Genomic DNA, 20,500 nt, shown 5'->3' with positions numbered 1-20,500 from the left:
GTCGTCGTCGTCGTCGTCGCGCGCCGAGCGCGATGGGTGTTGAGCGCGGCGACGCCGAACCGCTCCTGCGCGCGTCTCGCGACGTCGAGCGCGCGTCGGACGACGCGGAGACGACGGCGGCGAAGCTCGCGGTCGATCGAACGCGCGGCGCGGCGAGCGCGAGGCTGGTCGTCGGCGCGTGCGCGGTCGCGGCGTGCCTCGTCGGGGCGAGCGCGAGGGCGGATTGGGCGCACCGACGCGGCGGCGCGCTCGCGGAACGCGAGGAAGTCGAGGCGTTCGGACGGGAATTGAACGTCGGTGATCTGAGTAAATATTACGAGATTCCGAGGAAGGCGAAGTCGGTGAAGCAGACGCACGCGAATCGAGTGCTGTTTTACAACTTTTTGCACGTGCCGAAGACGGGTGGGACGTTTTTTCACTCGGTGTTGCGACAGGTGGAACGCAGGGTGAATCGTAAGCCGAAGCAGGAGGCGTTCCTGGGCGAAGAATTATTTCCTCACGATCATGAGTCGATCGCGCAGTGGATCACGTGGCCTTTGGTCGATACGACGAGAGAAAATTACGCGGCGACGCGGCGGCACTTTGCCACGGGCGAACCCGCGGAGTACTTTGGCGTGGATCGTTTGCGGAAGATGTATGAATCAGGGGCGCGGATTTTTAGCAAAGGCTCCTACGGCATGGGACTGTGCGAGGTCGTTGACGCCCCGTGTGCGTACATCACAATCTTAAGAGACCCAGTCGAGCGGTTTTTAAGTCACTACAAGTACTCGTGCTTGGCCGGGGCTGAAAATCGTCGGCTGTGGAACAAGGCGATGAAGGACAAGGGCGAGTGCGCCATGAACCTCGTAGAGTGGCACGATTACTTGGGCGGTGATAATTGGTTGCACGTCCTCGCACCGGGCGGTGGGGAGAACAAAGACGCTCAAGTCGCTGCGGCGATCGCGAATTTGGACGACCCGTGCTTTAAATTTCTGTTGACGGAGAAACTCGACGACGGTTTAGAAAAGCTCACAACTTTACCCGATTTTGCGCGGCTCAACGCGACGCTTTTAGCCAATTTTGCGCAGCACAACGAAGCGCCCGAGCTCGATGCGCACCAGCAGCGCCTCTACGACAGGCACGTGGCGAACGAAGACATGATGGCGCATTTGCGTCGCAACCTGCGCAAGTCGCTCGCCGTGTACGCGCACGCGAAGAGAACGTACGAGCGCAAGTGGCGGCAGCGCCTTCTTTCGTGTTGAAGTTTGCGCGCGTCGGTGGCGTGTTAAACGATACAATTACACTCGGTTGCAAATTAGAATACATAGGGCATCGATTACTAGCATTGTAACACCAGCGCGGTTCCGCTACGCGTCCGGCGGAATCCATTCGCCCGGCGCTTTCCATCGCGCGCTCGTACCCTCGGGTCGTAAGAAGACGTAATCCGAAGTATCCACTCCCATCGCCTCCTCGAGCGCGCGCGCCTCCCTCGCGAGCGCGTCGTACACGCCTTGATCCACGTTGCACCGCAACGCGCGTTGCATCGCCTTCCCCTTCGCCGCCCGCGCCGCGCACGCGCGCGTCTTGCACACGTACGCCGATCGCCCGTTCACCCCTCTCGCGTCGTCCCCGACCACCACCCGCGTCTCCCCGCTCGCCGTCTTCACTCGAACCGCTCGAAAGAGGTCCGCTTTCGCCGCGATCCTCTCGCACGCCGCGCACGTCCTCGCGTTTCGCTCGCGCAGCGCCGCCCTCGTCCATCCCTGTCGCGGTTTCGGCTGATTGCACGCCCGATCCCGCGGTCGCGTCTTCCGTTTCGCCACGTCCCTATTCCTCTGCGCTCGCGCCGCGCTCGCGATCGCGCTCTCGTACGTTCGCAGCGTCGTCGCCGCCGCGTGCGCGCGCTCGACCGCGTCCGCCCGCCCTCGAACGTCGTCGCCCTCGTCTCCCGCCGCCGCGCGCGCCACGCGCGCGAGCGCCACCGCCGCGCCCGCGTCCTTCGGCGACGTCCGCTCCGCGAGCGTCAGCAGCGCGTCCACGCCGCCGCACGCGTCCGCGAGCGCGCGCGCCGCCGCCGCGTCCGCGCGCGTCGCGTCGTCGTCCGACGCCGCGCCGCATCGCGCGCGCGCGCGTCGATTCGGCGCTCGAGCGCGCGCGCGACGCGCGAGACGCGGCGCGACGCGCGACGCGACGCCGCGCGCCGCGGACGCGCGCATCGGACGCGCGCGCGTCGACGTGTGCGAATGAATCGCGCACTCATTGTTGCACATTTAAATTACACGCAATCGCGTCGACGCCGGCGCGCGCGACGCGCGTCGACGCGTCTTCGCGTCCCTCACGCCGTCCCTCGCGCCTTCGCGCGCGTCGCCGCGACGGCGCGATCGCACGCGCGCTCGAGCGCTCGCGCGCGCTCGAGCGCCGCCGCCGCGCGCTCGAGCGCGCGCTCGAGCCGCGCGCGCGTCGCCGCGGACGCGACGACCGCGACGCGGCGTCGCGCGTCGCGCGTCGCGCGCGTCGCGCGATCGGCGCTCGCGCGCACCGCCGTCGCGCGCGCGGCGCACGCGCGCGCGGCGTCGACGGAGGCGCGCTCGCACGCGCGAAGCCGCGTCGCCGCGGACGCGACGCGGCGCGTCGTCGCGACGCGGAGCTCGGCGCGCGCGACGGCGAGGATCGCCGCGACGTCGTCGTCGGCGCAGGGCGGCATGCGCGCGCGACGCGCGGGCGCGCTCTGCGGGCGACGGACGACGCGCGCGGATTCATGATCCCGACGCTCGTATTTAAGCGCACCGTATATAGGGCACCGTGTTGTGTAATAATACACCGTACTGTTTATGCATACGATGCATAAACGACGCCGTCATTTCGGCGAATTCGGCGACGCGTTTCGACGCGCGGCGCCGCACACGTCGCCCGACGCGCGCGAATCGCGCGGCGAAACGCGCGCGCGCGGGCCGTCGAAGAGGTGCGCGCGACGCGAGGCGCGAAACACGCGCGCGAGCGCGCGAGGGGGGAGAATTCCGACGAGGGATCGCGCGCGTTCGCGCGATCGAGGGCGATTCGCGCGATCCGATCGCGTCGCGCCGGACGCGCGGGACGTCGCGGGACATCGCGAGGGCGTCGGTGACGCATAGAAAAGCGCGCGCGTCGACGCGCGAGCGAGAGGGACGCGCGCGCGCGGTGAGGGGCGAGGGGGGGGGGGGCGGCGCGAAGACGGCGCGCGAGCGAGAGACGCCGAGACGCGAGAGACGAGCGAGAGACTGACGCGGACGCGCGATTCGCGACGGTAGCGCTCGGTGGAGGACGCGACGGTGATCGAGCGCGATGGCGCGCGATCGCGGGGGGGCGTCGACGTCGGCGGTGGACGAGACGGCGGACGAGACGGGGGAGGCGCGACGGCGGCGGTTGCGAGACGAGGACATGCTCGTCGCGCGAGCGAAGGCGATTCGGGAGAAGATAAAGGCGCTGGACGCGCGGGCGAACGTGAAAACGCACGATGATAGCCGGAGGAAGAGTCATTGGGAGTACGTGATGATGGAGATGACGTGGTTGGCGCGGGACTTTGCGAGCGAACGCGACTGGAAGCAGGAGACGTCGAGGCAGGTGTCGCATCTGGCGGCTTCGTGCGAGGGCGCGCCGAAGGATCGAGAAGAGCAGGAGGTGACTCGGAGGAAGACGCGGTGCGCCATGATCGCCGCCGACGTCGCCGAGTTCTGGGCCGAGGCTTGGGAGCGGGCGAAGGAGCGGCCGCTGCCGAACGCGGGCGAGCTCGTCGAGGACGAGGACGAAGGAAGCGAGAACGGCTCGGCGGATGGTGAAGAGATCAAGATGGAGACGGAGAGCGACGAGGATGATGGGGGTGAAGAGGGTGATGCGGGCGAAAAGTTGGGACGTCAAGCGACGTTGACACCGACTGGTGATGCTGAGTTGTCGCCGACTGCGACGCTCGCGTCGACGCCGCCGCCGCCGGCGGGGATGCGAATCATCAACTCTTGGGCGTCGAATAAGCTGTATCTAGCCATGGTGGAGATGAAACGCGATTTGGTGAAGGACGCTATCGAACTGAAGGAGGCGAAAGAGCAGAAGGAGCGCGAGAAAGAGGCCAAGAAGGCGGCGAAGAAGAGCAAGGGGGCGCCAAAGGCGACGCCGAAGCGCGGACGAGGTTCAAAGAAGAAGGACGACGAAGACGAAGACGAAGACGAAGACGCGGACGGTGACGCCAAGGCTGATCGCATCGCGTTGGCGGAGGCTCTAGAGATCGACGGTATGGATCTGGACATGGACCTGTTGGCTCCTCCCACGCCGCCGCTCGTGGAAGAGTTCATGCCGGTGATTTACGACGCTGTGCCGATGTTGAACGAACGCGCCTTCAGGGAAACGATGCAAATCGAGGCTCAAAAGTTTGCGGAATACGAGCGCAGTTTACGAGGTTGGGAAGAAAACGAGCGCAAGCGCGCGCGCGCGCTCGTCGAAGCGGCTCGTTACCAAGCCGAGGAAGAGGCGCATCGGGAGACGATGGAGCAGCGCCGCGCGTTTTTGGCCGCCGCCGCCGCTCGCGGTCATTACTTCGACGAAGAGGGTTACATGGTGGACATCAAGGGTCGTCGTCGCAAGAACAAGCGTGGAGAGTACATTCAATTCGGTGTTCCTGGTCACGAGGTCGATATGGATTTCGGTGTACCCATTCCCAAGCGCACTGGACCGATGGACGACAGACGCCGCAAGGACGCGAAGAAGAAGCGACGCGCAGGTGCCATGCGGTCTTGGTCGCCCATGGAGGACCAACTGCTGTGCGCCATCGTGCACGAATTTGGTTCCAACTGGGCCCTCATCACCGACGCGTTCGCCGCGAGCACACCGATCAAGGGCACGTATCATCGCATCGATCACTGCCGCTGGCGTTTCTCCCATCTCACGCAAGTCGCCGAACAGCAGCAAGACCAAAGAGCCATCGCCGCGCTCGACCTCAACAAAGGCAGCGCGCGGACGCTTATGGCGCGTGCGCTTCCGGTGGAGGACGAAACCGTTCGCATTCATTTCGATCGTTCATGCGCCGTCATGGCCAAGCACCTGAAGATTCGAAAAGCGGCAAAGATGGAGCGATTGGGGATGAACAAGAGTCGTCGAAACGCGCCGCATCGATCGTGGCGAGAAGTGCAGTCAATCTGCGGACCGACGCAGCAGCCGCTTAGTTTGGCGGATGATAGTCCCGTTGGCGGCGTTACCGGAAACGGTAGTGTCATGCCCGGTGGTCAACGACTCGGAACAATGCTACCGATGGGCGGCGTCGCCTCGGGGCGGTCGGGCGTGCCCTCGTCAGCGGCGGGTGGACTCGCTCGCACGCCGAGCGGGGGGATTCCAGGCTCTAGCATGCCTGGAAAGAAGGATGCGAAAAGTATGGCGCAGTTCCAACAAATCGGCAGCTACTCCCCAGCCTCGGGTGGGGCCGCGATGCAGCTCGGCGGGATCGGAGGAGCCATGCCGGTGACTGGAAGCAAGTCCCCGGCGCTCGCCCCGGGCTCGTACAATCTCTCCGGTAGCAAGACTCCTCCAGCGAAAAAAACGACGCAGATGAAGCGCAAGGGTAAGAGAAAGTGATAGCACATCAGATACCATCATAGCAAAAGCGTATTACTTTAATAGAATGAGAATCGTTTTTTATTCACACACTGGCCATGAGAGGCTCTAATTCTAGCTCGAGCACGCTCGTCGGGCTGACGATGTCAAACTTCGCGCAGACGTCGGGATGGACGATACCGAACACGCCGATTTTCTTCCCATTCCGCATGACGCGCGCCTGCCTGCCCGGGAAATACGTCGGCTCATTCGATTCTTGGAGCTGATAGCCAAAGTCTGAGCCGTCAAACTTCGCGATGCCGACAACTTGCATGACGCGATCCAACACGCCTTGAACGACCTCGAAACCACTTTGAACGTTGCTATAGAGAACCAGTAGTCTTCGAGAGTTGCGCGCGCCGACGTCCGCCTCGGGATCGAGCACCACCACGTCACCAACTTCGAACAATTTTGCCGGCAACGGCGCATCCTTGTTTGCCCCCAACGCCTTCAGCGCGCCGGGCAAGAGGCTGTTACGAGCGACTTGCACATCCAAACTCGACGGGTTAGCTACGATTGCTGCGCTGTTGCCGTCATCTTCTCTAAGCACGTTCGCAAAGTTATCGTCGTGCGAGCACAAAATCCATGTCAAGACTTCGCTAAAGCCGCTGCGAGCCACCTCGCCTCGCACAGCGTCTGAAAACTTGTTAATGGGTTGTTGGGATGCGATCGTGTACGTGTTCGGCACCGTGCGCGCGATGTTGTTGTATCCGTGCGCGATCGCCACGTCCTCGGCGATATCGCACGGGTGCAAGATATCCGATCGCGTCGGCGGAACCTCCACTCGAAGCGTCGTTTCGTCCGCTCCGAGCTTGGTCGGAAGTTGCATTCGGCACAACAGGGCCGCCATCGTTTGGCGATCGATCGACGTCCCGATGCGCTTATTGATGTAATCAACATCTGCGTCGACAAATCGAGTCATAAAATCGGGGTATGTCGTCTCTTTGCCGGTGCAATCGACGACGTCCACCGGCTCAACAGTGAACGGCTCGGCACAGTACTCACTGAACATTGTCACCATTGTGTTCAGCACAATCTTCGCCTTATTCAAATCCGTCGCCGTGCACTCGATGAAGACGTCTGTCGTATCCAAAGAAATTGCCGATTTCGCACCGTTAATGATCGGCGGCAACGACAACACCGTGCCCTCGGAATCCTTCACCACGGGAAACACGGCGCTGTCCTCGATGATGTGCAAAAAGTGCTTCAATTTCTGATCTCCCTTGTAAAACTCCATTAAATCTCGAGCGTTGAACGACTTCTCCTGCTTCAACGGCACAAACTCGATCTCTTCCGGCAACTGCGCTTCGTAGGTGAACGGCCCCTTGATCTTCCCCAAGTCGTGCGTCCCGATCGCCACCAGGCTTCGGCGTCGACAAATATTCTGATGCAACTTGTCCTGCAAATCGATGAAACTCTCGTATCGCTCCTTGGTAAACTTCAGCCCTCGAAGTACCGCGCACACGACGAACGGTCTGACCAACATCGCGCTCGGCTTCACCGTCATCCGCTCCCGCGTCCCGCTCGACGGCTCGCGCGCTCGAAACGTCGGCGTCGGCGTCGTCCCTCGAAACACATTCAACGCGCGCGAGATCCCTTCCAAGCACAGCAAATCGTAACGATTCGCCGGGATATCAATCTTGTATATCACGTCGTCGCTCTCGTCCGCGTTCGCGCTCGTTTTATCGCCGTCTTGCCCTAAAAACTTTGATTTCATCGCGCTTTCCGAAGTCACTTCGTCGAGTTCGATCCCGAACTCGAAGCACAGCTCGTCGAATTCATCCTCGGTGTACGTCTTACCGAGTCTGGCGAAGAGTTCATCGCGGTTGAGGTTCACCGTGGGCATGGCGAACGCGTGTGCGCGACGTGATGTGGCGATCTTTCGTCGTGGGGACATCGGCCCTCTCAACACTGAAATCTGGGGTTTTCGCGCAGACGCGATGAAATTACTGCATACACGCTATACATGCTATAACAACACAGTTTTACAGGATCACGCCGAATCGCTCGCCTTGGCCTTGGCATCGACGGCGATCTTGGCGTCGGGCGACGGGGCGGCGTCGACGGCGTCGACGGACGGCGCGGACGCCGACGCGCGCGAAAAGAGCGTCAGCGGCGCGGCGAACGCGGATCGCAAGGCTTCTGGGATGATTTTCGAAGCAGTCGATGGAGGCGGTGTCTCAGCTGCTTCACTAGACTTTGCGTCGTCCTTTATCGCACTCGCGGGTTCAGATTCACGCTTGCGGAAATTTTCTCGCCACGCCTCGAGTTTGGCTTGCGCCGCGGATTTCGGTCGCGGAACGACGCCGAGTTTGATGAGCTCGTTGATCGCGACTTCGTCACCGCTTTCCACGACGAGCTCGAGCAGGCGTTGGATAGCGCGCAAGACGGTCTCGTCATCCTTGTATTTGACGAACGCCGAGGCGTCTGCTCGCACTTCCTTGTAAATATCACCGAGCGCCTTGGAGAGGATCAAATCCGCGGGCATCTTGAGCACCAAATTTGAGTCAGCGATAACGCGATCGACTTCTTCGTTTTCCAGCGCGGCGGCAATACGCTGAACCGGAAGTGAACGAACGTCGATAGAAACCTTACCATCGCTCGCACTCGCGTCGCCGCCCGTCTTCAACGACGAAAAGACGGTGGTGATGGAGGTCGCGCTCGACGTTATGGTCGAATTCAGTGTCGTCTTCGTTCTGTCAAAGAACGCACCGACGTTTTCCAAACCACTTTTTGCGCTTTCCATGCTCGCCTTGGCGTTTTCTTGAGCGAGCTCTAGACCGCGATTGGTTTCTTTTCGCACCGAGTCCGTGGTTTTTGACGCCCACGTGGACACGGCTTCAGCGCTCGACGATACCGCCTCGGCCGTGCTCGCCGTCAACGCCACAGTCTTTTCACTGATGATCTTGGACGTGCTTAACAACTTTTCAACCGTCGTCGGTAACGGTGTCGGGGTGAGCGTGCATCGCACGCAATCTTTCTCGACTTCGAGCGTCACGTGAATGAAGCCATTCTTTGTCGTCAGCGCCGCTGTTGCGGCGGCGGCGGCGGCGGCGGCGGCGGCTTTCGCCTGTTCTTCCTCTTCCGCCTTCTTCAACCGCATCTTCTCTTCGTGTTCTTCGACCATGGGTAAGAAAATATCGATCGACGACATCGCGATGTACGTCGTAAACGAAGAGTTGATCACTTGCGTTATATCCGCCGTGACCGACGCAAAGTATTTCGGTCCAAATATGAGCGTCGTCAAGCGCTTTGTTGCATCTCGAGAAAACTCCCTATCGAAGACCTTCTTCGCCATCTTCTCCGCTTCGTCGTAAGACATTTTCTTTTGTTGCATAGCGTCAGCCTTTGCGTCGCACGCCGCTTTCATCGCTCGTCGACGACTCTTCAGCACGGTTCGGTTGCCAGAATTTAAGAAATCAACCAGCATTTTTGACGCTCGACGTTTGAGATCGTTCCCTTCCGCGACGGCGCGGTCGAGAGCGTCTTGCATTAACGACGACATTGAATTGAGCGATCCCCAAGATTCATCGAGCGACGATGTCGAAGCCGATTTGACATCCACGACGCCATCGATGTCCATCCGCGGCTTCGCGTCCTCGTCCTCCGACGCCTCGTCCTCGCTCGAAACCTCACTCTCAACGTCGTCTTTCATGAAACGAATAACAGGGGACATCTGCAAATTTTCCTTATCCGTCCCTGCCGCGAGCGCGATGGCGGTGGTGATCACTGTCGGATCTAACGGCGACGATCCGCACAGACACGCGAAGAAGAGAGAAATACGAAAGCGATTCATGAAATGCGTCGCGTGCGCGCCCACGGGTCCGGGCGTCAGCCAAGCGAACATGAGCGCCGCGGCGTATTGAATGACGTTGTGTGAGTACACGGCATTCATGAGCGGTGCACGTTCGGGCTCGGGATATTTTTGAAAATGTTTCCAAGCCATCTCCGGGGCGCCGGGAATGCCAGCCATGGGCACGCCCTCGATCGCCGTCTTGAGGAATTTGTGAATCGCCAGCAACGAAGCCGTTTCATGGACGCGCGCGAGTGATTCTTTATCCACTTTATCCATCTTGGACGTTTCGGCGCCGTCGGCGCTCACTTCATCGCCCTTTGCGTCCGCTTCGTTGTCCTTTTTCCGCGCCTCCTCACGTTCGCGCTCCTCGGCGAGCCACTCGTCGTCTTTGCGAAGAAACATCGCCCAAAACTGCGTCTCCTGGCGTATAGCTTCGTATTCAGCGTTTCTGAGTTTTTTCGCTCGACTGTTCCGCCACTCTAATTGCCAATTATCTAAACGAAGCTGGAAATCTTTCGCCACCGTCTTCTTCCCGCTCGATCCGCTAAACCATCCGCCGGTTTCAGCGTCCACGTGTCCCCCATCCACCGCGCTCAGCCCCTCGCGAGCGCCCTCGGGCACGCAAAACACGTTGTTCCCAACCACGCCCGTCAATTTCACGAGCGCATCGCGAATTTTGGACGCGCGCACGTTATCCGAATCCCCCACGCGTTCGCAAACCACAAAAATTCCGCTCGCCCCCAACCGCTCGACGTTGGACGCGATCTCGTCCACCACGCCCTCCAACCGCGTCCCTCTCAGCGCCTTCACCGCGCCGACCAACGATTTATCGCCGCTCCCTCCTTCGTTCCTCCGCTTCGGTTCCGGCCATTGCGTCGTCTTTTCGTTCTCTTCGCCCGTCGTCGCGTCCTCGCTCGTCGCCGGCGCGTTCGCCTTCGCCTTCGCCTCCCGCCCCCCCCCGCGCTCGCCCATCGACGCCTCCGCCGTCACCACGAACACGATCCCATCGCACGTCATCCACAATTTCGTTCCCGTGTCCTCATCGCGCGTCGTCGCGCGCTCGCGCTCGACCTCTCGCGTCGTCGTCGTCGTCGTCGTCTTCCCAACACCCGCGCCGTCGCCGAGGTCCATCCCATCGAGGTCGTCGTCGTCTCGCGCGCCGTGCGTCGCGTCCGCCGTCGCGCGCGACGCGTTGAATCGCGTTCGCGCGTCCGTGACGCCCAACCGCGGTCGCGCTTCGCACGCGGCGACGATTTCGCGAAGCGATTTCGATCGCGCGCGCGATTCTCGACACTCGGGAAAGCACCTCGCGTCGTCCGCGAGCGCTCGCTGCGCGCGCGCGTCCGTCAGGAGCGCGTCGAGGGCATCGCGCGCGTCGTCCATGCGCGCGCGGCGCGATCGGGCGCGCGCGCGACGTCGAGTGACGATTCGCGTCACCGCCTCGAAGCGTCGCGCCGCTTCGAGCGTCATTAAAACGCGCGCGACCGCGCATGCGCGCCGCGACGCGCTCGAGCGCGCCCGCGGGGACGCGCGCGAGAGCGCGCGCGACGCGCGCGGCGCGACGCGGGCGCCGCGCTCGAACGGCGGCGCGATTCGAGGACGAATTCGAACTCGAACGCGAATTCAGCGACGCCGTTCGAGCGCGACGCCGCGTCGTCGTGCCGCTCACGGCGCGCGAGCGCGCGCAGCTCGCGCAGGCGTGGAGCGAGGAGTGCCGGACGATAGGGCTCGCGCACCTCGCGAAGTGCTTTCGCGCGCGCGCGAGCGAGGGGAGAAGAGACGACGGCGACGACGGCGACGACGACGAAGCGCGAGACGACGACGACGACGATTCGGCGTTGGATTGGAACGCGTGATGGCGCCGCGCGCGCACGTGGTGTGCTTCGGCGCGAGCGATCAGGCGGAGGCGCGGGCGTGGGCGACGCGCGTGTTTCCAGAGGTCGGGGAGACGACGACGACGACGCTGACGAGGACGAAACCGGCGGAGACGAGCGACGGGACGTATCGCTGGCGAGGCGATCATAAGAGCGCGCGGGAGTGCAGGAAAATGGTTGAAGCGGTGTGCGCGGAGGTTTTGAGGACGTCGACGACGCGGGTGGTGGTGGTGTGCGCGAGATTGGGAGGGACGGGGACGACGCGGGCGACGCAGACGTTTGCGGCGTTTCGAAGCGCGTTGCCGAAGGGCGTAGACGTCGGCATCGCGCTCGCGCGCGGTGCCGCGCCGACGAAGGCGTCGTGCTTGAGGGCGAATCTGTTGTTTAACGCGGTGGTCGCGCGTTGCCCGGCGCGAAGGCTGTATCCGAGTCGACGCGCGCGGTCTGGGGAGGAAGACGAAGACGAAGAGGAGCGCGCGAGCAGAACGTGGCATCGAGAGCACGCGCGCGCGATCGCCATCATCGCCGATCGCGTCGAAGACGACGGTGACGTACTCATCGCGCGTGCTCGCGAACGATTGGTGATCGATGGCGATCCTATACAGCGCTTGACGCTGTCCATGGCGGAGCAACTCGCGGATGTCAGCGACGCCGTTCGCGCCTTCGTTGAAACGCGCGGGTTCAACGTGACGCTGCGCGAAGGCGTGACCGCGCGATTGAAGGCGTCCACGCCCGAACGCTGGTGTTCCGGGGGGTACTCGGCGCATCACTACGTCGCCGCGCCGCCGCAGCCGCACGGCGTGTATTACGAGCTCGAATTGACGGATTCCGGCGTCGCCGTCGGCTACGTCGCGATGAGCGCTTTGCAGAGCGACGAAACCGCGACGGTGGCGTATCCGTTTTCTTCTCCAGATACTGTGTTCACCACTGCACAAGTGGATCGACTCTGCGTGCTTCCCGAATTCCGCGGCGCCGGCGTCAAGGAGGCATTGCTCCGCCACGTCTGCGACGGTTATCACGAATTCGGATTACCCGTCCGAATCAAGACGGCGAAAGAATCCGTCGTTGCGAGTTTTGAAAAGTGCTGCCTCTTGGCGTTTGAGCGTGTCAAAGACCCGACTGCAAAGGGGGTGGAGAAACGACGTGGGCTGAAGAAGGTTGTCGTGTTACCAAAGACGGACGAGGACCGATGGACCGTCGACGGCGACGATTCGCGCGATTACGACTCTGATTGGCGAAAGTTGCAGGCGACGACGACGACGACGGTGAGCAATCCGGTCGCCGCGTTCAACGCCGCGCTGAATCGTTCGACGCCGGACACCGCGCCACGTGCCACGCGTCAAATGTTGACCGCGATTGAAGGCGTCTCCGTCTTTGACGCTTACGCGGAGCGAATCGTGACGACAGCCGTGTGTCAAAAAAGTTACGCGGCGATGTACGCCACTTTGAGCGACGCCATGCCATTTCGGGACGACATTTGTCGTCGCGTTATCGCTTTGCTCGACTCGAGCGACGACGAAACCATCGCCGGAGCCGCCGAATTCCTCACCGAACTTTGGCGCGTCGGCGCGGCGACGGAGGAAGAATTTCTGTCTGGAATATTCCGCGAGGGATCGCTCGACGAATTTGTGCGCGTCGAAATCGCGTTCAACGCATTGTTACGATTCGGTGATGTGTTACGAGACGCGGAACCCGCGAGGGCGTACGTCGCCGCGTGCGCGCCCGATGGTCGACGTAATTTAAGTGCGCGCGGCGCGGCGGCGCGTTTGATTTTTCTCGCGGAAGAAGTCCATGCGTTCGTAGAGAGCGGGTACTCGGTTGCGAACCGGCGTCACTTTGGCGCGCGACCCGCTACCTCGAGAGCCGACGCGCATGATTCCGCGCGGGAGGAGTTGAAATCTTTGAGGATCGTGTACGACGACGGCGGCGCGGAGACGGCGGCGATTTTGCGTGGCGAGCGCAAGGGCTGGGTGTTTTGGTACGTCGGTTCGCCCGTGCGTTCGCACGCGCTCGACGGCCCGCGTGCGTTTCGTTTCGTCGCCGAAGATCCGCGTCGATTCGTCCCGGTGTAATTTTACCAACAGAATTTTACTTTACAATTTCGTCTTCAGGCGTCTGACAGCGTAAACATCATAACCGTCGACTGTCGACAGCTCGCCACGCGCACTGGCTTCCCATTCGCTTGCTCTATGAGCGATCGCGTCTCTCGCCCGTTCGGTGGTCGCTCCGACGCGACGTACAGGTAAAAACTCACCGGGTCTGGTGACTTTTTGCTAAAATTCCTATTCGGTTGGTACACCTGAAACGTCGGCGCCACGCGCACGGGCGTCTCGTCGTACTCCAAAGTCATCGCATACGGCGGTTTTGCGTTCGCCTCGATCGCCGCATCTATTTCCGGCCCGATCCACTCGTGTTCGATCGCGCCAGACGCGAACCACCACCGCCGACTCTGTAATTCTCGCTGCCTCGGCGTCTTTTTAATCTCGCGCGTCGACGGCGCGATTTTCCGTCTCTTCACCGCGTCCCGATCGTCGTCCACGGCACCGTCCTCGCCCTCTCGCGCGCGCTTCCAAATTCCCAACCCCTCCGTCGCCGCGACCAAGTCCGCATCGCTCGCCCTCGCCTCCATCGTCCACGCGCTCCCGAACCGTCGGCACACGTATCCCAACCGGCACACGTGCGCGTACGCCAGGTACGCCTCCCGCGACACCCCCACCCGCGCCATCAGGCGATACACCGCGCGCACGCTCGCGCATCGCTCGTCCTTCTCGCTGAAGAACAGCGCCAACCGCTCCGTTTCCACCAAAAACGCGCACTCCTCCGCGCTCAGCCACACGCCGTCGCCGCGCGCGCACCCGAATCGCGTAAAATGCCTTCCTCGGTGTCTCACCACCTCCGCGCGCCGTTTCGTCGCCCGCCAGATCGCGCACGGCATCACCGCGCTCTTCTGCCCTCGCGTCGCGTCGCAGTGCGCGCGCAGCGACGCCAGCGCGCTCGCGCGTCGCGTTTTTTGCGCCTCGCTCAGCGCCCCATCCACCGGCGTCTGCGTCGCCTTCGCGCCGCGCCTGAACACCGCGCCGCGCGCGTCGCGCGTCGCCGCCTCCGTCGCCATCCCCCCGTCGCGCGCGCGTCCTCGCGTCGCGCCGTCGCGCGCGCGTCGCGCGATGCCGCGCGCGTCGCCCTCGACCGTCGACCGCTCGACCGCGTTCGCACTTCGCGACGCGCCGTCGCGTCGCGCCGTCGCGTCGCGTCGTCGCGCGCGATGCGTCGAAGCGATTCGCTGACGCACATCGAGCACGCGATGTCGAGCGTCAAGTCGCTGCGCGGGCGCGGGCTCGACCTGCCGAACACCCCGCGATGGCTCCGACGGAAACACAGGCGCGCGCGACGACGACGACGACGACGCGCGCGCGCGCGACGCGAGACGAGAGACTGACTCCGACGCGCGGACGCGCGCGATGACGCAGGACGATCCTGTGCGTGATGGTGATCGCGGTGGTGAGCGCGGCGGTGATGGTGGCGCGGTCGAGGAGCGAGCGGGCGAGGTTGGAGCTGGACGCGGTGGCGAGCGCGGTGACGCGAGAGGCGCGACGCGCGGGGAAAGGGGTTCTGGGACTGCGACGGCGGCGGTGACCGACGCGATTTTAAACGATGGATTGGATAGGTGTGTGAGAGATTGGCGAGCGATCGGTGTAATGATGATTGATTGCGCGTAGCGCGCGAGCGAAGTCTGCGCTCGGCGCGGTTCGCGGTTCGCGGCGTCTCGTCAAATTCGTTCGCGAGCGTCTCGTCGAGCTCGTTCGTCTCGCGCGTCGCGTCATGTTTGCCGCTGGTGTTGTTTGGGCGTCGTCGGAGATCGCGTGGAGTCCGAGACGGCGTCTTTCGATTCGGGCGACGAGGGCGAATCGGCGCGCGGTTGGGGCTCGGCGACGCCTTCGCCCTCGACCTCGACCTCGCCTTCGCTTTCACCCTGGCCGCGCTCGATTTCCTCGCCGTAACGAAACGGTGGCGTCGCGGGTTGTTCGTAGTACACCGTCTGTCCTTCCTTGCCGCCCAGATCGTACGGAGTCATCATCGGCGGCTGACCGTAGTACGTCGCGTATTGGTTCCAGTACGGCATCATCTCGTGAGGGTACGCGCCGACGTTGTAAAGTCCCGTGTAAGGCTGCCCGAAATACGGCGGTGGGTACATCGCGGGTATCGCGGAGTAATCGATTTGCATCGGTCCGTACGCCGATCTCGAGCTCGGGTACGGCGGCGCGCCACCGCCCCCGGACGCGACGGCTTTCCCCGCGCCGCGATCGCCGCGATCGAGCGGTTCTCCGGGCATGGCTGGCGTCATCAAAGCTCCGTGATGCGGCACGGGCGCGTGAATGAGCACTCGACCGATGCACATATCGTTGATCAATCGCGCGGCGTGACGGCAGGCTTCCACGGGACCGCGAAGGTAAACCATACGATTGGGCGCGCCCTCGGGCGTCTCCGCATCCGTCTGAATCTGAATCCGCGCGTGCGTCTGTTGCTGAATGTACTTGACGTTATCTCCGCCCCGACCGATGATCATCCCGACTTTCGTGTGCGGAATCGTCATCGTCGCCGTCGCCGGTCCTTGTCTCGCGGACGGTGGCGCACCTCGCGGCGCGCCAGGCATACCGCGACCGTCGAAATCCGCCGACGAATCGTCGAATTGCGCATCCGCGTCGTCCGCCAATTCTTCCCTCGCCCGTTGACTCGCGACGACGTTCGCCGCCATCACCGCGGTTTCCGCGACCTCCAACCCCTCAAACAACGCCCTGATCGCGCCCTCACTGATCTCCCGATCGCGATCATCCGCGGATGCGATCAGTCGCTGAATCATCGTCGCCGCCTCCCGGCACCGCTCCGGCGGTCCTTCGATTTCCACGCGTCGCCTAGACCCATCCCACGAATCTCTCGCGATCGATATCCGCGTCCCCGTGCGATTCTGTACGAATCCAACGTGTCGTCCGTCGCGTCCGATCACCAATCCAACCTTGTTGTTCGGAATGTGCAAAATTTCCACGTACGGCTGTTCGTCCTCGTACATTTCCGCGCTCAAATCGATAACTTCGCGTCCTTGCGCCGCGCGCGCGCTCGGCGAGTCCAAACTCATCGGGCTCGGTACGTGACTCGGCACGTGTGCGCCGTGCGTGGGCGACACCGAGTGATCGCTCGCGACCGGGACCGCCACCGGCGCTCGCGCCACCGCTCCCGGCGACGTCCCGCGTCCCGCGCCTCGCCCGCCGCCGCCGCGCTCGCGATGTCGCCGACCCAAAATTTTCACATCTCCCGTCTTCGCGTCCGGCGGTGGCGTCGGTGGCAACGGTGGTTGCGTCTGCGCTTGAACCGCTGCCGTCGGCACCGCGCGCGCGCTCTCGCGATCTCGCGTCGTCGGCGTTTGCGGCGTAAAATCTGAAGAAGCGCGTCCCGACGGCGCGTTCGCCGGCGACGCCGACCGCGACGTCCCGGCGCTCGGCGCCCGTCGGTCCCGGCGTCGTCGTCCCGCGGGTTCCATCGTCTACGTCGCGCAAACGGCGCGCACGCGAAGTCTTCCGAACGAATCCACGGCGATCGATGACTTCGCCGCGCGACGTTCGACGACGACTCGCGCGCGCGACGAACCCGAACGCCGCCGCGATGAGATTTCAAGCCAAACGCGCCGAACGCGGGAAAGATGACGTCCGACGACGCGAGACGACGCGAGGTCCAGCCCGCGCGGCGAACGAGGGTGGTTCTAAAGACGTTTCACGGGCGCCGATGACGACCGCGCGAACGACGCGACGCCGTGTGAGGGGTCAAGGTGTCCCATGTGGACGCGCGGGCTCGATGTTACATCGCGAGATCGAATCGATTCGCGCGACGGTTACTGAAAATAGTGTTTGTGGGTGACGTGCGCGCGGTTGGCGGATAATATCGCGTCGGTGAGCTCGTTGAAGTCTCGCACGCGCGGGGCGGGGGCGGGACTGGAAGCGGTGGCGGGACGCGGCGGCGCCCACAGGACGGCGCACGCGAAATCGGCGGCGACGGCGCCGGAGACGTCGTTTCGCTCGTCGTCGCCGACGTGTAAAGTCGCAGACGCGGGGACGTCCACGGCGTTGAGACACTTCGTGAAGAACTCTTTGGATGGCTTTTCGCACCCTTCGATGGCTGAGACGACGATGGCGTCGAAATGTCGCGCCAAATCGAGGGATTCCAAAAGTTTAGGTAACCTGGAATCCCAATTCGACGCCACGGCGACTTTGACGCCGGATCTTCGGAGTCGGGAGATGGCGTCGACGGCGCCGTGCGCGACGTACCACGCGCTCGGGTGCTCGTAATATTCATACAGCTTCGTCAACATCGTTTCCACGACGGCGTCATCCGCGGAAGCTCGAGCCCCGCCGCGCGATAACACGTGCGCGATGACTTTACGCCAAAACGATTTCCCGTCGTCGTAGTATCGCATGGCGTTCGGTTCATCCGAGCCGCGAAACTTGGCGAAAGCCTCTTTGAAATCGTGCGACGCGGTTTCGCTGGTTACGTAATCGATACCGATCGAGCGCGCGGTGCGCGCGTACACGTCAGCGACGCGTTCGCGAGGCTCGATGAGACATCCGCCGACGTCCACCGTGACGGCGCGCCAGCCGCCGGCGGGCGTTTGCACGCCGTCGAGCACGCTCGGTCTGATGGAGGGATCATCGACGTCGTACGGATAATCACCGAGCGGTTCGATGACGTCTCGAATGATTCCCGTCATCTCGCAGTGCATGCCGACGTCTAAACTCGCCGCCATGCCGCTCAGATTCGGCAACGCGTTCAAGTTGTACGAGTAGTCGTACCGCCGACCGACGGTGTCGGTGACGATTCCTCCCGTCGCACGCAGCAGCGCCTCCCCCGCGCACGTGTCCCACTTCTTTGACGCTTTCCTAAGTAATAAAGCGCTGTGCGCGCGCCGCTCCAGGAGCATCAAATAATGAAATCCCGTGGCGCTGATGACGACGTCCACGCGCGATTGCAACGCCTCGAGCACGGGCGCCTGTCTGTTTTCTCGTAAATTCCTATTCACCGCCACCACGTGCGCGCCGTGCGGCGGCACGGGCGGCGCCAGCGCGTCTTCGGCGATGTCCAATCCGTGCACGCCGACGCCGGCGCCTCCCCAAACCACCCGACCCAAATCCTCGCTCTTCCCGCGCTCGTGAAACGGCTGTCCGATGACCCCCGCGCGCGGCGTCCCGTCCACCGCCACCCCCAACAGCACCGTGATCGCCTCCCGCTCACCCGCCGCGTACTCGTTCGTCCCATCCAACGGATCGCAATACACCGCCACCCTCGACGCCGCGATCGGTTTTCTCAGTTCCGGCGCCCACGTCTCGTCCGCCTCGTCCTCGTCCTCCGCCTCCAGATCCGCGATCGTCGTCCACTCCCCCGCCCCCGCGTACGCCTCGATCGTCGCCGCGCACTCGAAGCTCTCCTCCGCCACCAGATTCAAATCCTTCGAAAACGCTCGCAGCGCACCGATCGCCATCGCCTCCACGCGTCGATCCGCCTCCGTCTGCGCGTCCGCCACGTACGTCCCGTCCGCCCGCTGCGCGCCGCCCTTGTCCCGCGCGCCGACGTCGCCGCCCTCCGTCACCTCTCGAATGATCGCGCATCCGCGCCGCGCGATCGCTCGCATGCGCCGCACGAGCGACGGCACGTGAATCGTCGCCGCGCGCGCGTCGTCGTCGTCTCTCGTCGCGTCGTCGCGCGTCGTCGTCGTCGCGCGCGCGCGCTTCATCCATCGCGCGCGGTTCGCGCGCGCGATTCGCGGCGCGCGAGGGACGGCGCGCGCGAGGGACGGCGCGCCGAGCGCGCGCGCGGACGTCGCGGACGTCGCGACGCGCATCGCGCGCTCGAACCGCGACGCGCGGCGACGCGCGCGCGGCGATGAGTGCCGACCACGTTCTCACACCGATGGATAAAGCGCGCGTCACTCCGCGACGCGCGGATTCGCGATGCGGCGCGTCGCGTCGCGCGTCGGAAAGCGCGCGTCCGGCGCGCGTCCGGCGCGCGCGTCGGACGCCGCGCGCGTCGCGTCGCGCGTCCGGGAGGCGACGCGAGGCGCGACGGATGATTTTCAACGGCGCGACGGAAACGCGCGGCGTCGCGAATCCGCGCGCGCGTACGCCGCGTCGACGATCGAGGACGATCCGCACGCGCTGCTCGGCGTCGCGCGCGGCGCGAGCGCGGACGAGGTGAAGCGGGCGTATCGACGGGAGGCGCTGAAGTGGCACCCGGACCGGCACCAGGGCGACGCGAAGGCGCGCGCGGAGGCGCGATTCAAGAGGATAAGCGCGGCGTATCAGGCGCTGAGCGCGCCGGGGGGGGGAGAGCGACGCGCGAGGGCGTCTGGAGGGGGAGGACGCGGCGGCGGCGCGGAGGATTTCGCGAGACGCGCGCGGGCGGCGAACGCGCGTCGCGGCGGCGAGACGCCGGGAGGGTACGGGTACGAGTACAGGCGAGATTTCACGCGCGAGGACGCGGAGAGGGTGTTTAGGGAAATGTTTGGGAACGATTCGTCGAGTTTCATACGCGAGCTCGAGCGAGCGATGCGGGAAGCGGCGACGCGAGGGCGGGCGCCGGGATTCGGCGCGCCGGGATTCGGCGCGCCGGGGTTCGGCGCGGGAGGGTTCGCGTTCGGGCGCGGGATGAGCGCGTACGATTTGAACGATTTATTCAAAACGTTGTTCAGCGAACAAGTCGCGAACGAGATCTCGGAGACGTCGTACGTGAACGCGCGAGGGGAGACGGTTATCCGGCGCGTCGTTCGATCTCGAGCGCCGAACGGCGTCGTGAGCGAGAGCGTCACCGAACGCGTCGTCGGTCGCGGCGGCGGCGCGCAAGATCCTTGGCGTCAACAATCGACGAGCGCGGGCGCCGCGCGCGGCGCGAGAGCGCCTCCACCGCCCGGTTCCGTCGTGGGCGTGAATCCGCTCGTGGAGCTCGCCGTCGGCGCCGCTCGAGTCGCTCGAATAGCGTTCGTCAGATTCGTCGCCACCTTCGGCGCGCGCATCCTTCAGCAGATCATTCGATTTATTTTACGTCGCATCTTCGGCGGCGGTCGCTTCTAGTCTTGTAGTCACACCCCGCAGCGCCGCTTTGTCCGTCGTCGTCGTCGTCGTGAATCGCGCGATCGTCCCCGCACACCTCGACGCGCGCGCGGCGCGACTCGCGCCCGTCGCGCGTGCATGCCGAGCGCGCG

At 63.9% G+C, this 20,500-nt stretch overlaps 10 protein-coding genes across 10 annotated transcripts; 4 read left to right on the top strand and 6 right to left on the bottom strand.

Annotated features, from left to right (window-relative positions):
* Positions 1–32: 32 nt before the first annotated feature.
* Positions 33–1,241, top strand: OSTLU_18661 (predicted protein; the record flags this gene model as incomplete). Its single annotated transcript, XM_001422162.1, has 1 exon — positions 33–1,241. The coding sequence occupies one exon, from the start codon at positions 33–35 to the stop codon at positions 1,239–1,241; it is 1,209 nt and encodes a 402-aa protein (XP_001422199.1).
* Positions 1,242–1,346: 105 nt separating this feature from the next.
* Positions 1,347–2,097, bottom strand: OSTLU_28256 (predicted protein; the record flags this gene model as incomplete). The annotated part of the gene is made up of 2 exons (XM_001422058.1): positions 1,347–1,991; positions 2,086–2,097. 2 exons carry the CDS (start codon positions 2,095–2,097, stop codon positions 1,347–1,349), a joined length of 657 nt encoding a protein of 218 aa, XP_001422095.1.
* Positions 2,098–3,300: 1,203 nt separating this feature from the next.
* OSTLU_93921 (predicted protein) lies at positions 3,301–5,574 on the top strand (the record flags this gene model as incomplete). Its single annotated transcript, XM_001422161.1, has 1 exon — positions 3,301–5,574. One exon carries the CDS (start codon positions 3,301–3,303, stop codon positions 5,572–5,574), a length of 2,274 nt encoding a protein of 757 aa, XP_001422198.1.
* Positions 5,575–5,638: 64 nt separating this feature from the next.
* Positions 5,639–7,438, bottom strand: OSTLU_28254 (predicted protein; the record flags this gene model as incomplete). Its single annotated transcript, XM_001422057.1, has 1 exon — positions 5,639–7,438. One exon carries the CDS (start codon positions 7,436–7,438, stop codon positions 5,639–5,641), a length of 1,800 nt encoding a protein of 599 aa, XP_001422094.1.
* A 147-nt stretch (positions 7,439–7,585) lies between these two features.
* OSTLU_93920 (predicted protein) lies at positions 7,586–10,771 on the bottom strand (the record flags this gene model as incomplete). The annotated part of the gene is made up of 1 exon (XM_001422056.1): positions 7,586–10,771. The coding sequence occupies one exon, from the start codon at positions 10,769–10,771 to the stop codon at positions 7,586–7,588; it is 3,186 nt and encodes a 1,061-aa protein (XP_001422093.1).
* A 472-nt stretch (positions 10,772–11,243) lies between these two features.
* Positions 11,244–13,334, top strand: OSTLU_28252 (predicted protein; the record flags this gene model as incomplete). Its single annotated transcript, XM_001422160.1, has 1 exon — positions 11,244–13,334. The coding sequence occupies one exon, from the start codon at positions 11,244–11,246 to the stop codon at positions 13,332–13,334; it is 2,091 nt and encodes a 696-aa protein (XP_001422197.1).
* A 35-nt stretch (positions 13,335–13,369) lies between these two features.
* Positions 13,370–14,374, bottom strand: OSTLU_18657 (predicted protein; the record flags this gene model as incomplete). The annotated part of the gene is made up of 1 exon (XM_001422055.1): positions 13,370–14,374. One exon carries the CDS (start codon positions 14,372–14,374, stop codon positions 13,370–13,372), a length of 1,005 nt encoding a protein of 334 aa, XP_001422092.1.
* A 705-nt stretch (positions 14,375–15,079) lies between these two features.
* On the bottom strand, positions 15,080–16,393 carry OSTLU_28250 (predicted protein; the record flags this gene model as incomplete). Its single annotated transcript, XM_001422054.1, has 1 exon — positions 15,080–16,393. One exon carries the CDS (start codon positions 16,391–16,393, stop codon positions 15,080–15,082), a length of 1,314 nt encoding a protein of 437 aa, XP_001422091.1.
* An 879-nt stretch (positions 16,394–17,272) lies between these two features.
* OSTLU_7222 (predicted protein) lies at positions 17,273–17,887 on the bottom strand (the record flags this gene model as incomplete). Its single annotated transcript, XM_001422053.1, has 1 exon — positions 17,273–17,887. A coding segment is annotated over one exon (615 nt), but the record flags the coding sequence as incomplete, so codon positions are not given.
* A 1,366-nt stretch (positions 17,888–19,253) lies between these two features.
* On the top strand, positions 19,254–20,369 carry OSTLU_93917 (predicted protein; the record flags this gene model as incomplete). The annotated part of the gene is made up of 1 exon (XM_001422159.1): positions 19,254–20,369. One exon carries the CDS (start codon positions 19,254–19,256, stop codon positions 20,367–20,369), a length of 1,116 nt encoding a protein of 371 aa, XP_001422196.1.
* Between the last annotated feature and the right edge of the window lie 131 nt (positions 20,370–20,500).

This window comes from Ostreococcus lucimarinus, chromosome 17, assembly GCF_000092065.1.
Source record: "Ostreococcus lucimarinus CCE9901 chromosome 17, complete sequence".
Classification (NCBI taxonomy): domain Eukaryota; kingdom Viridiplantae; phylum Chlorophyta; class Mamiellophyceae; order Mamiellales; family Bathycoccaceae; genus Ostreococcus; species Ostreococcus sp. 'lucimarinus'.
This window is presented reverse-complemented; position numbering and strand designations above follow the sequence as displayed.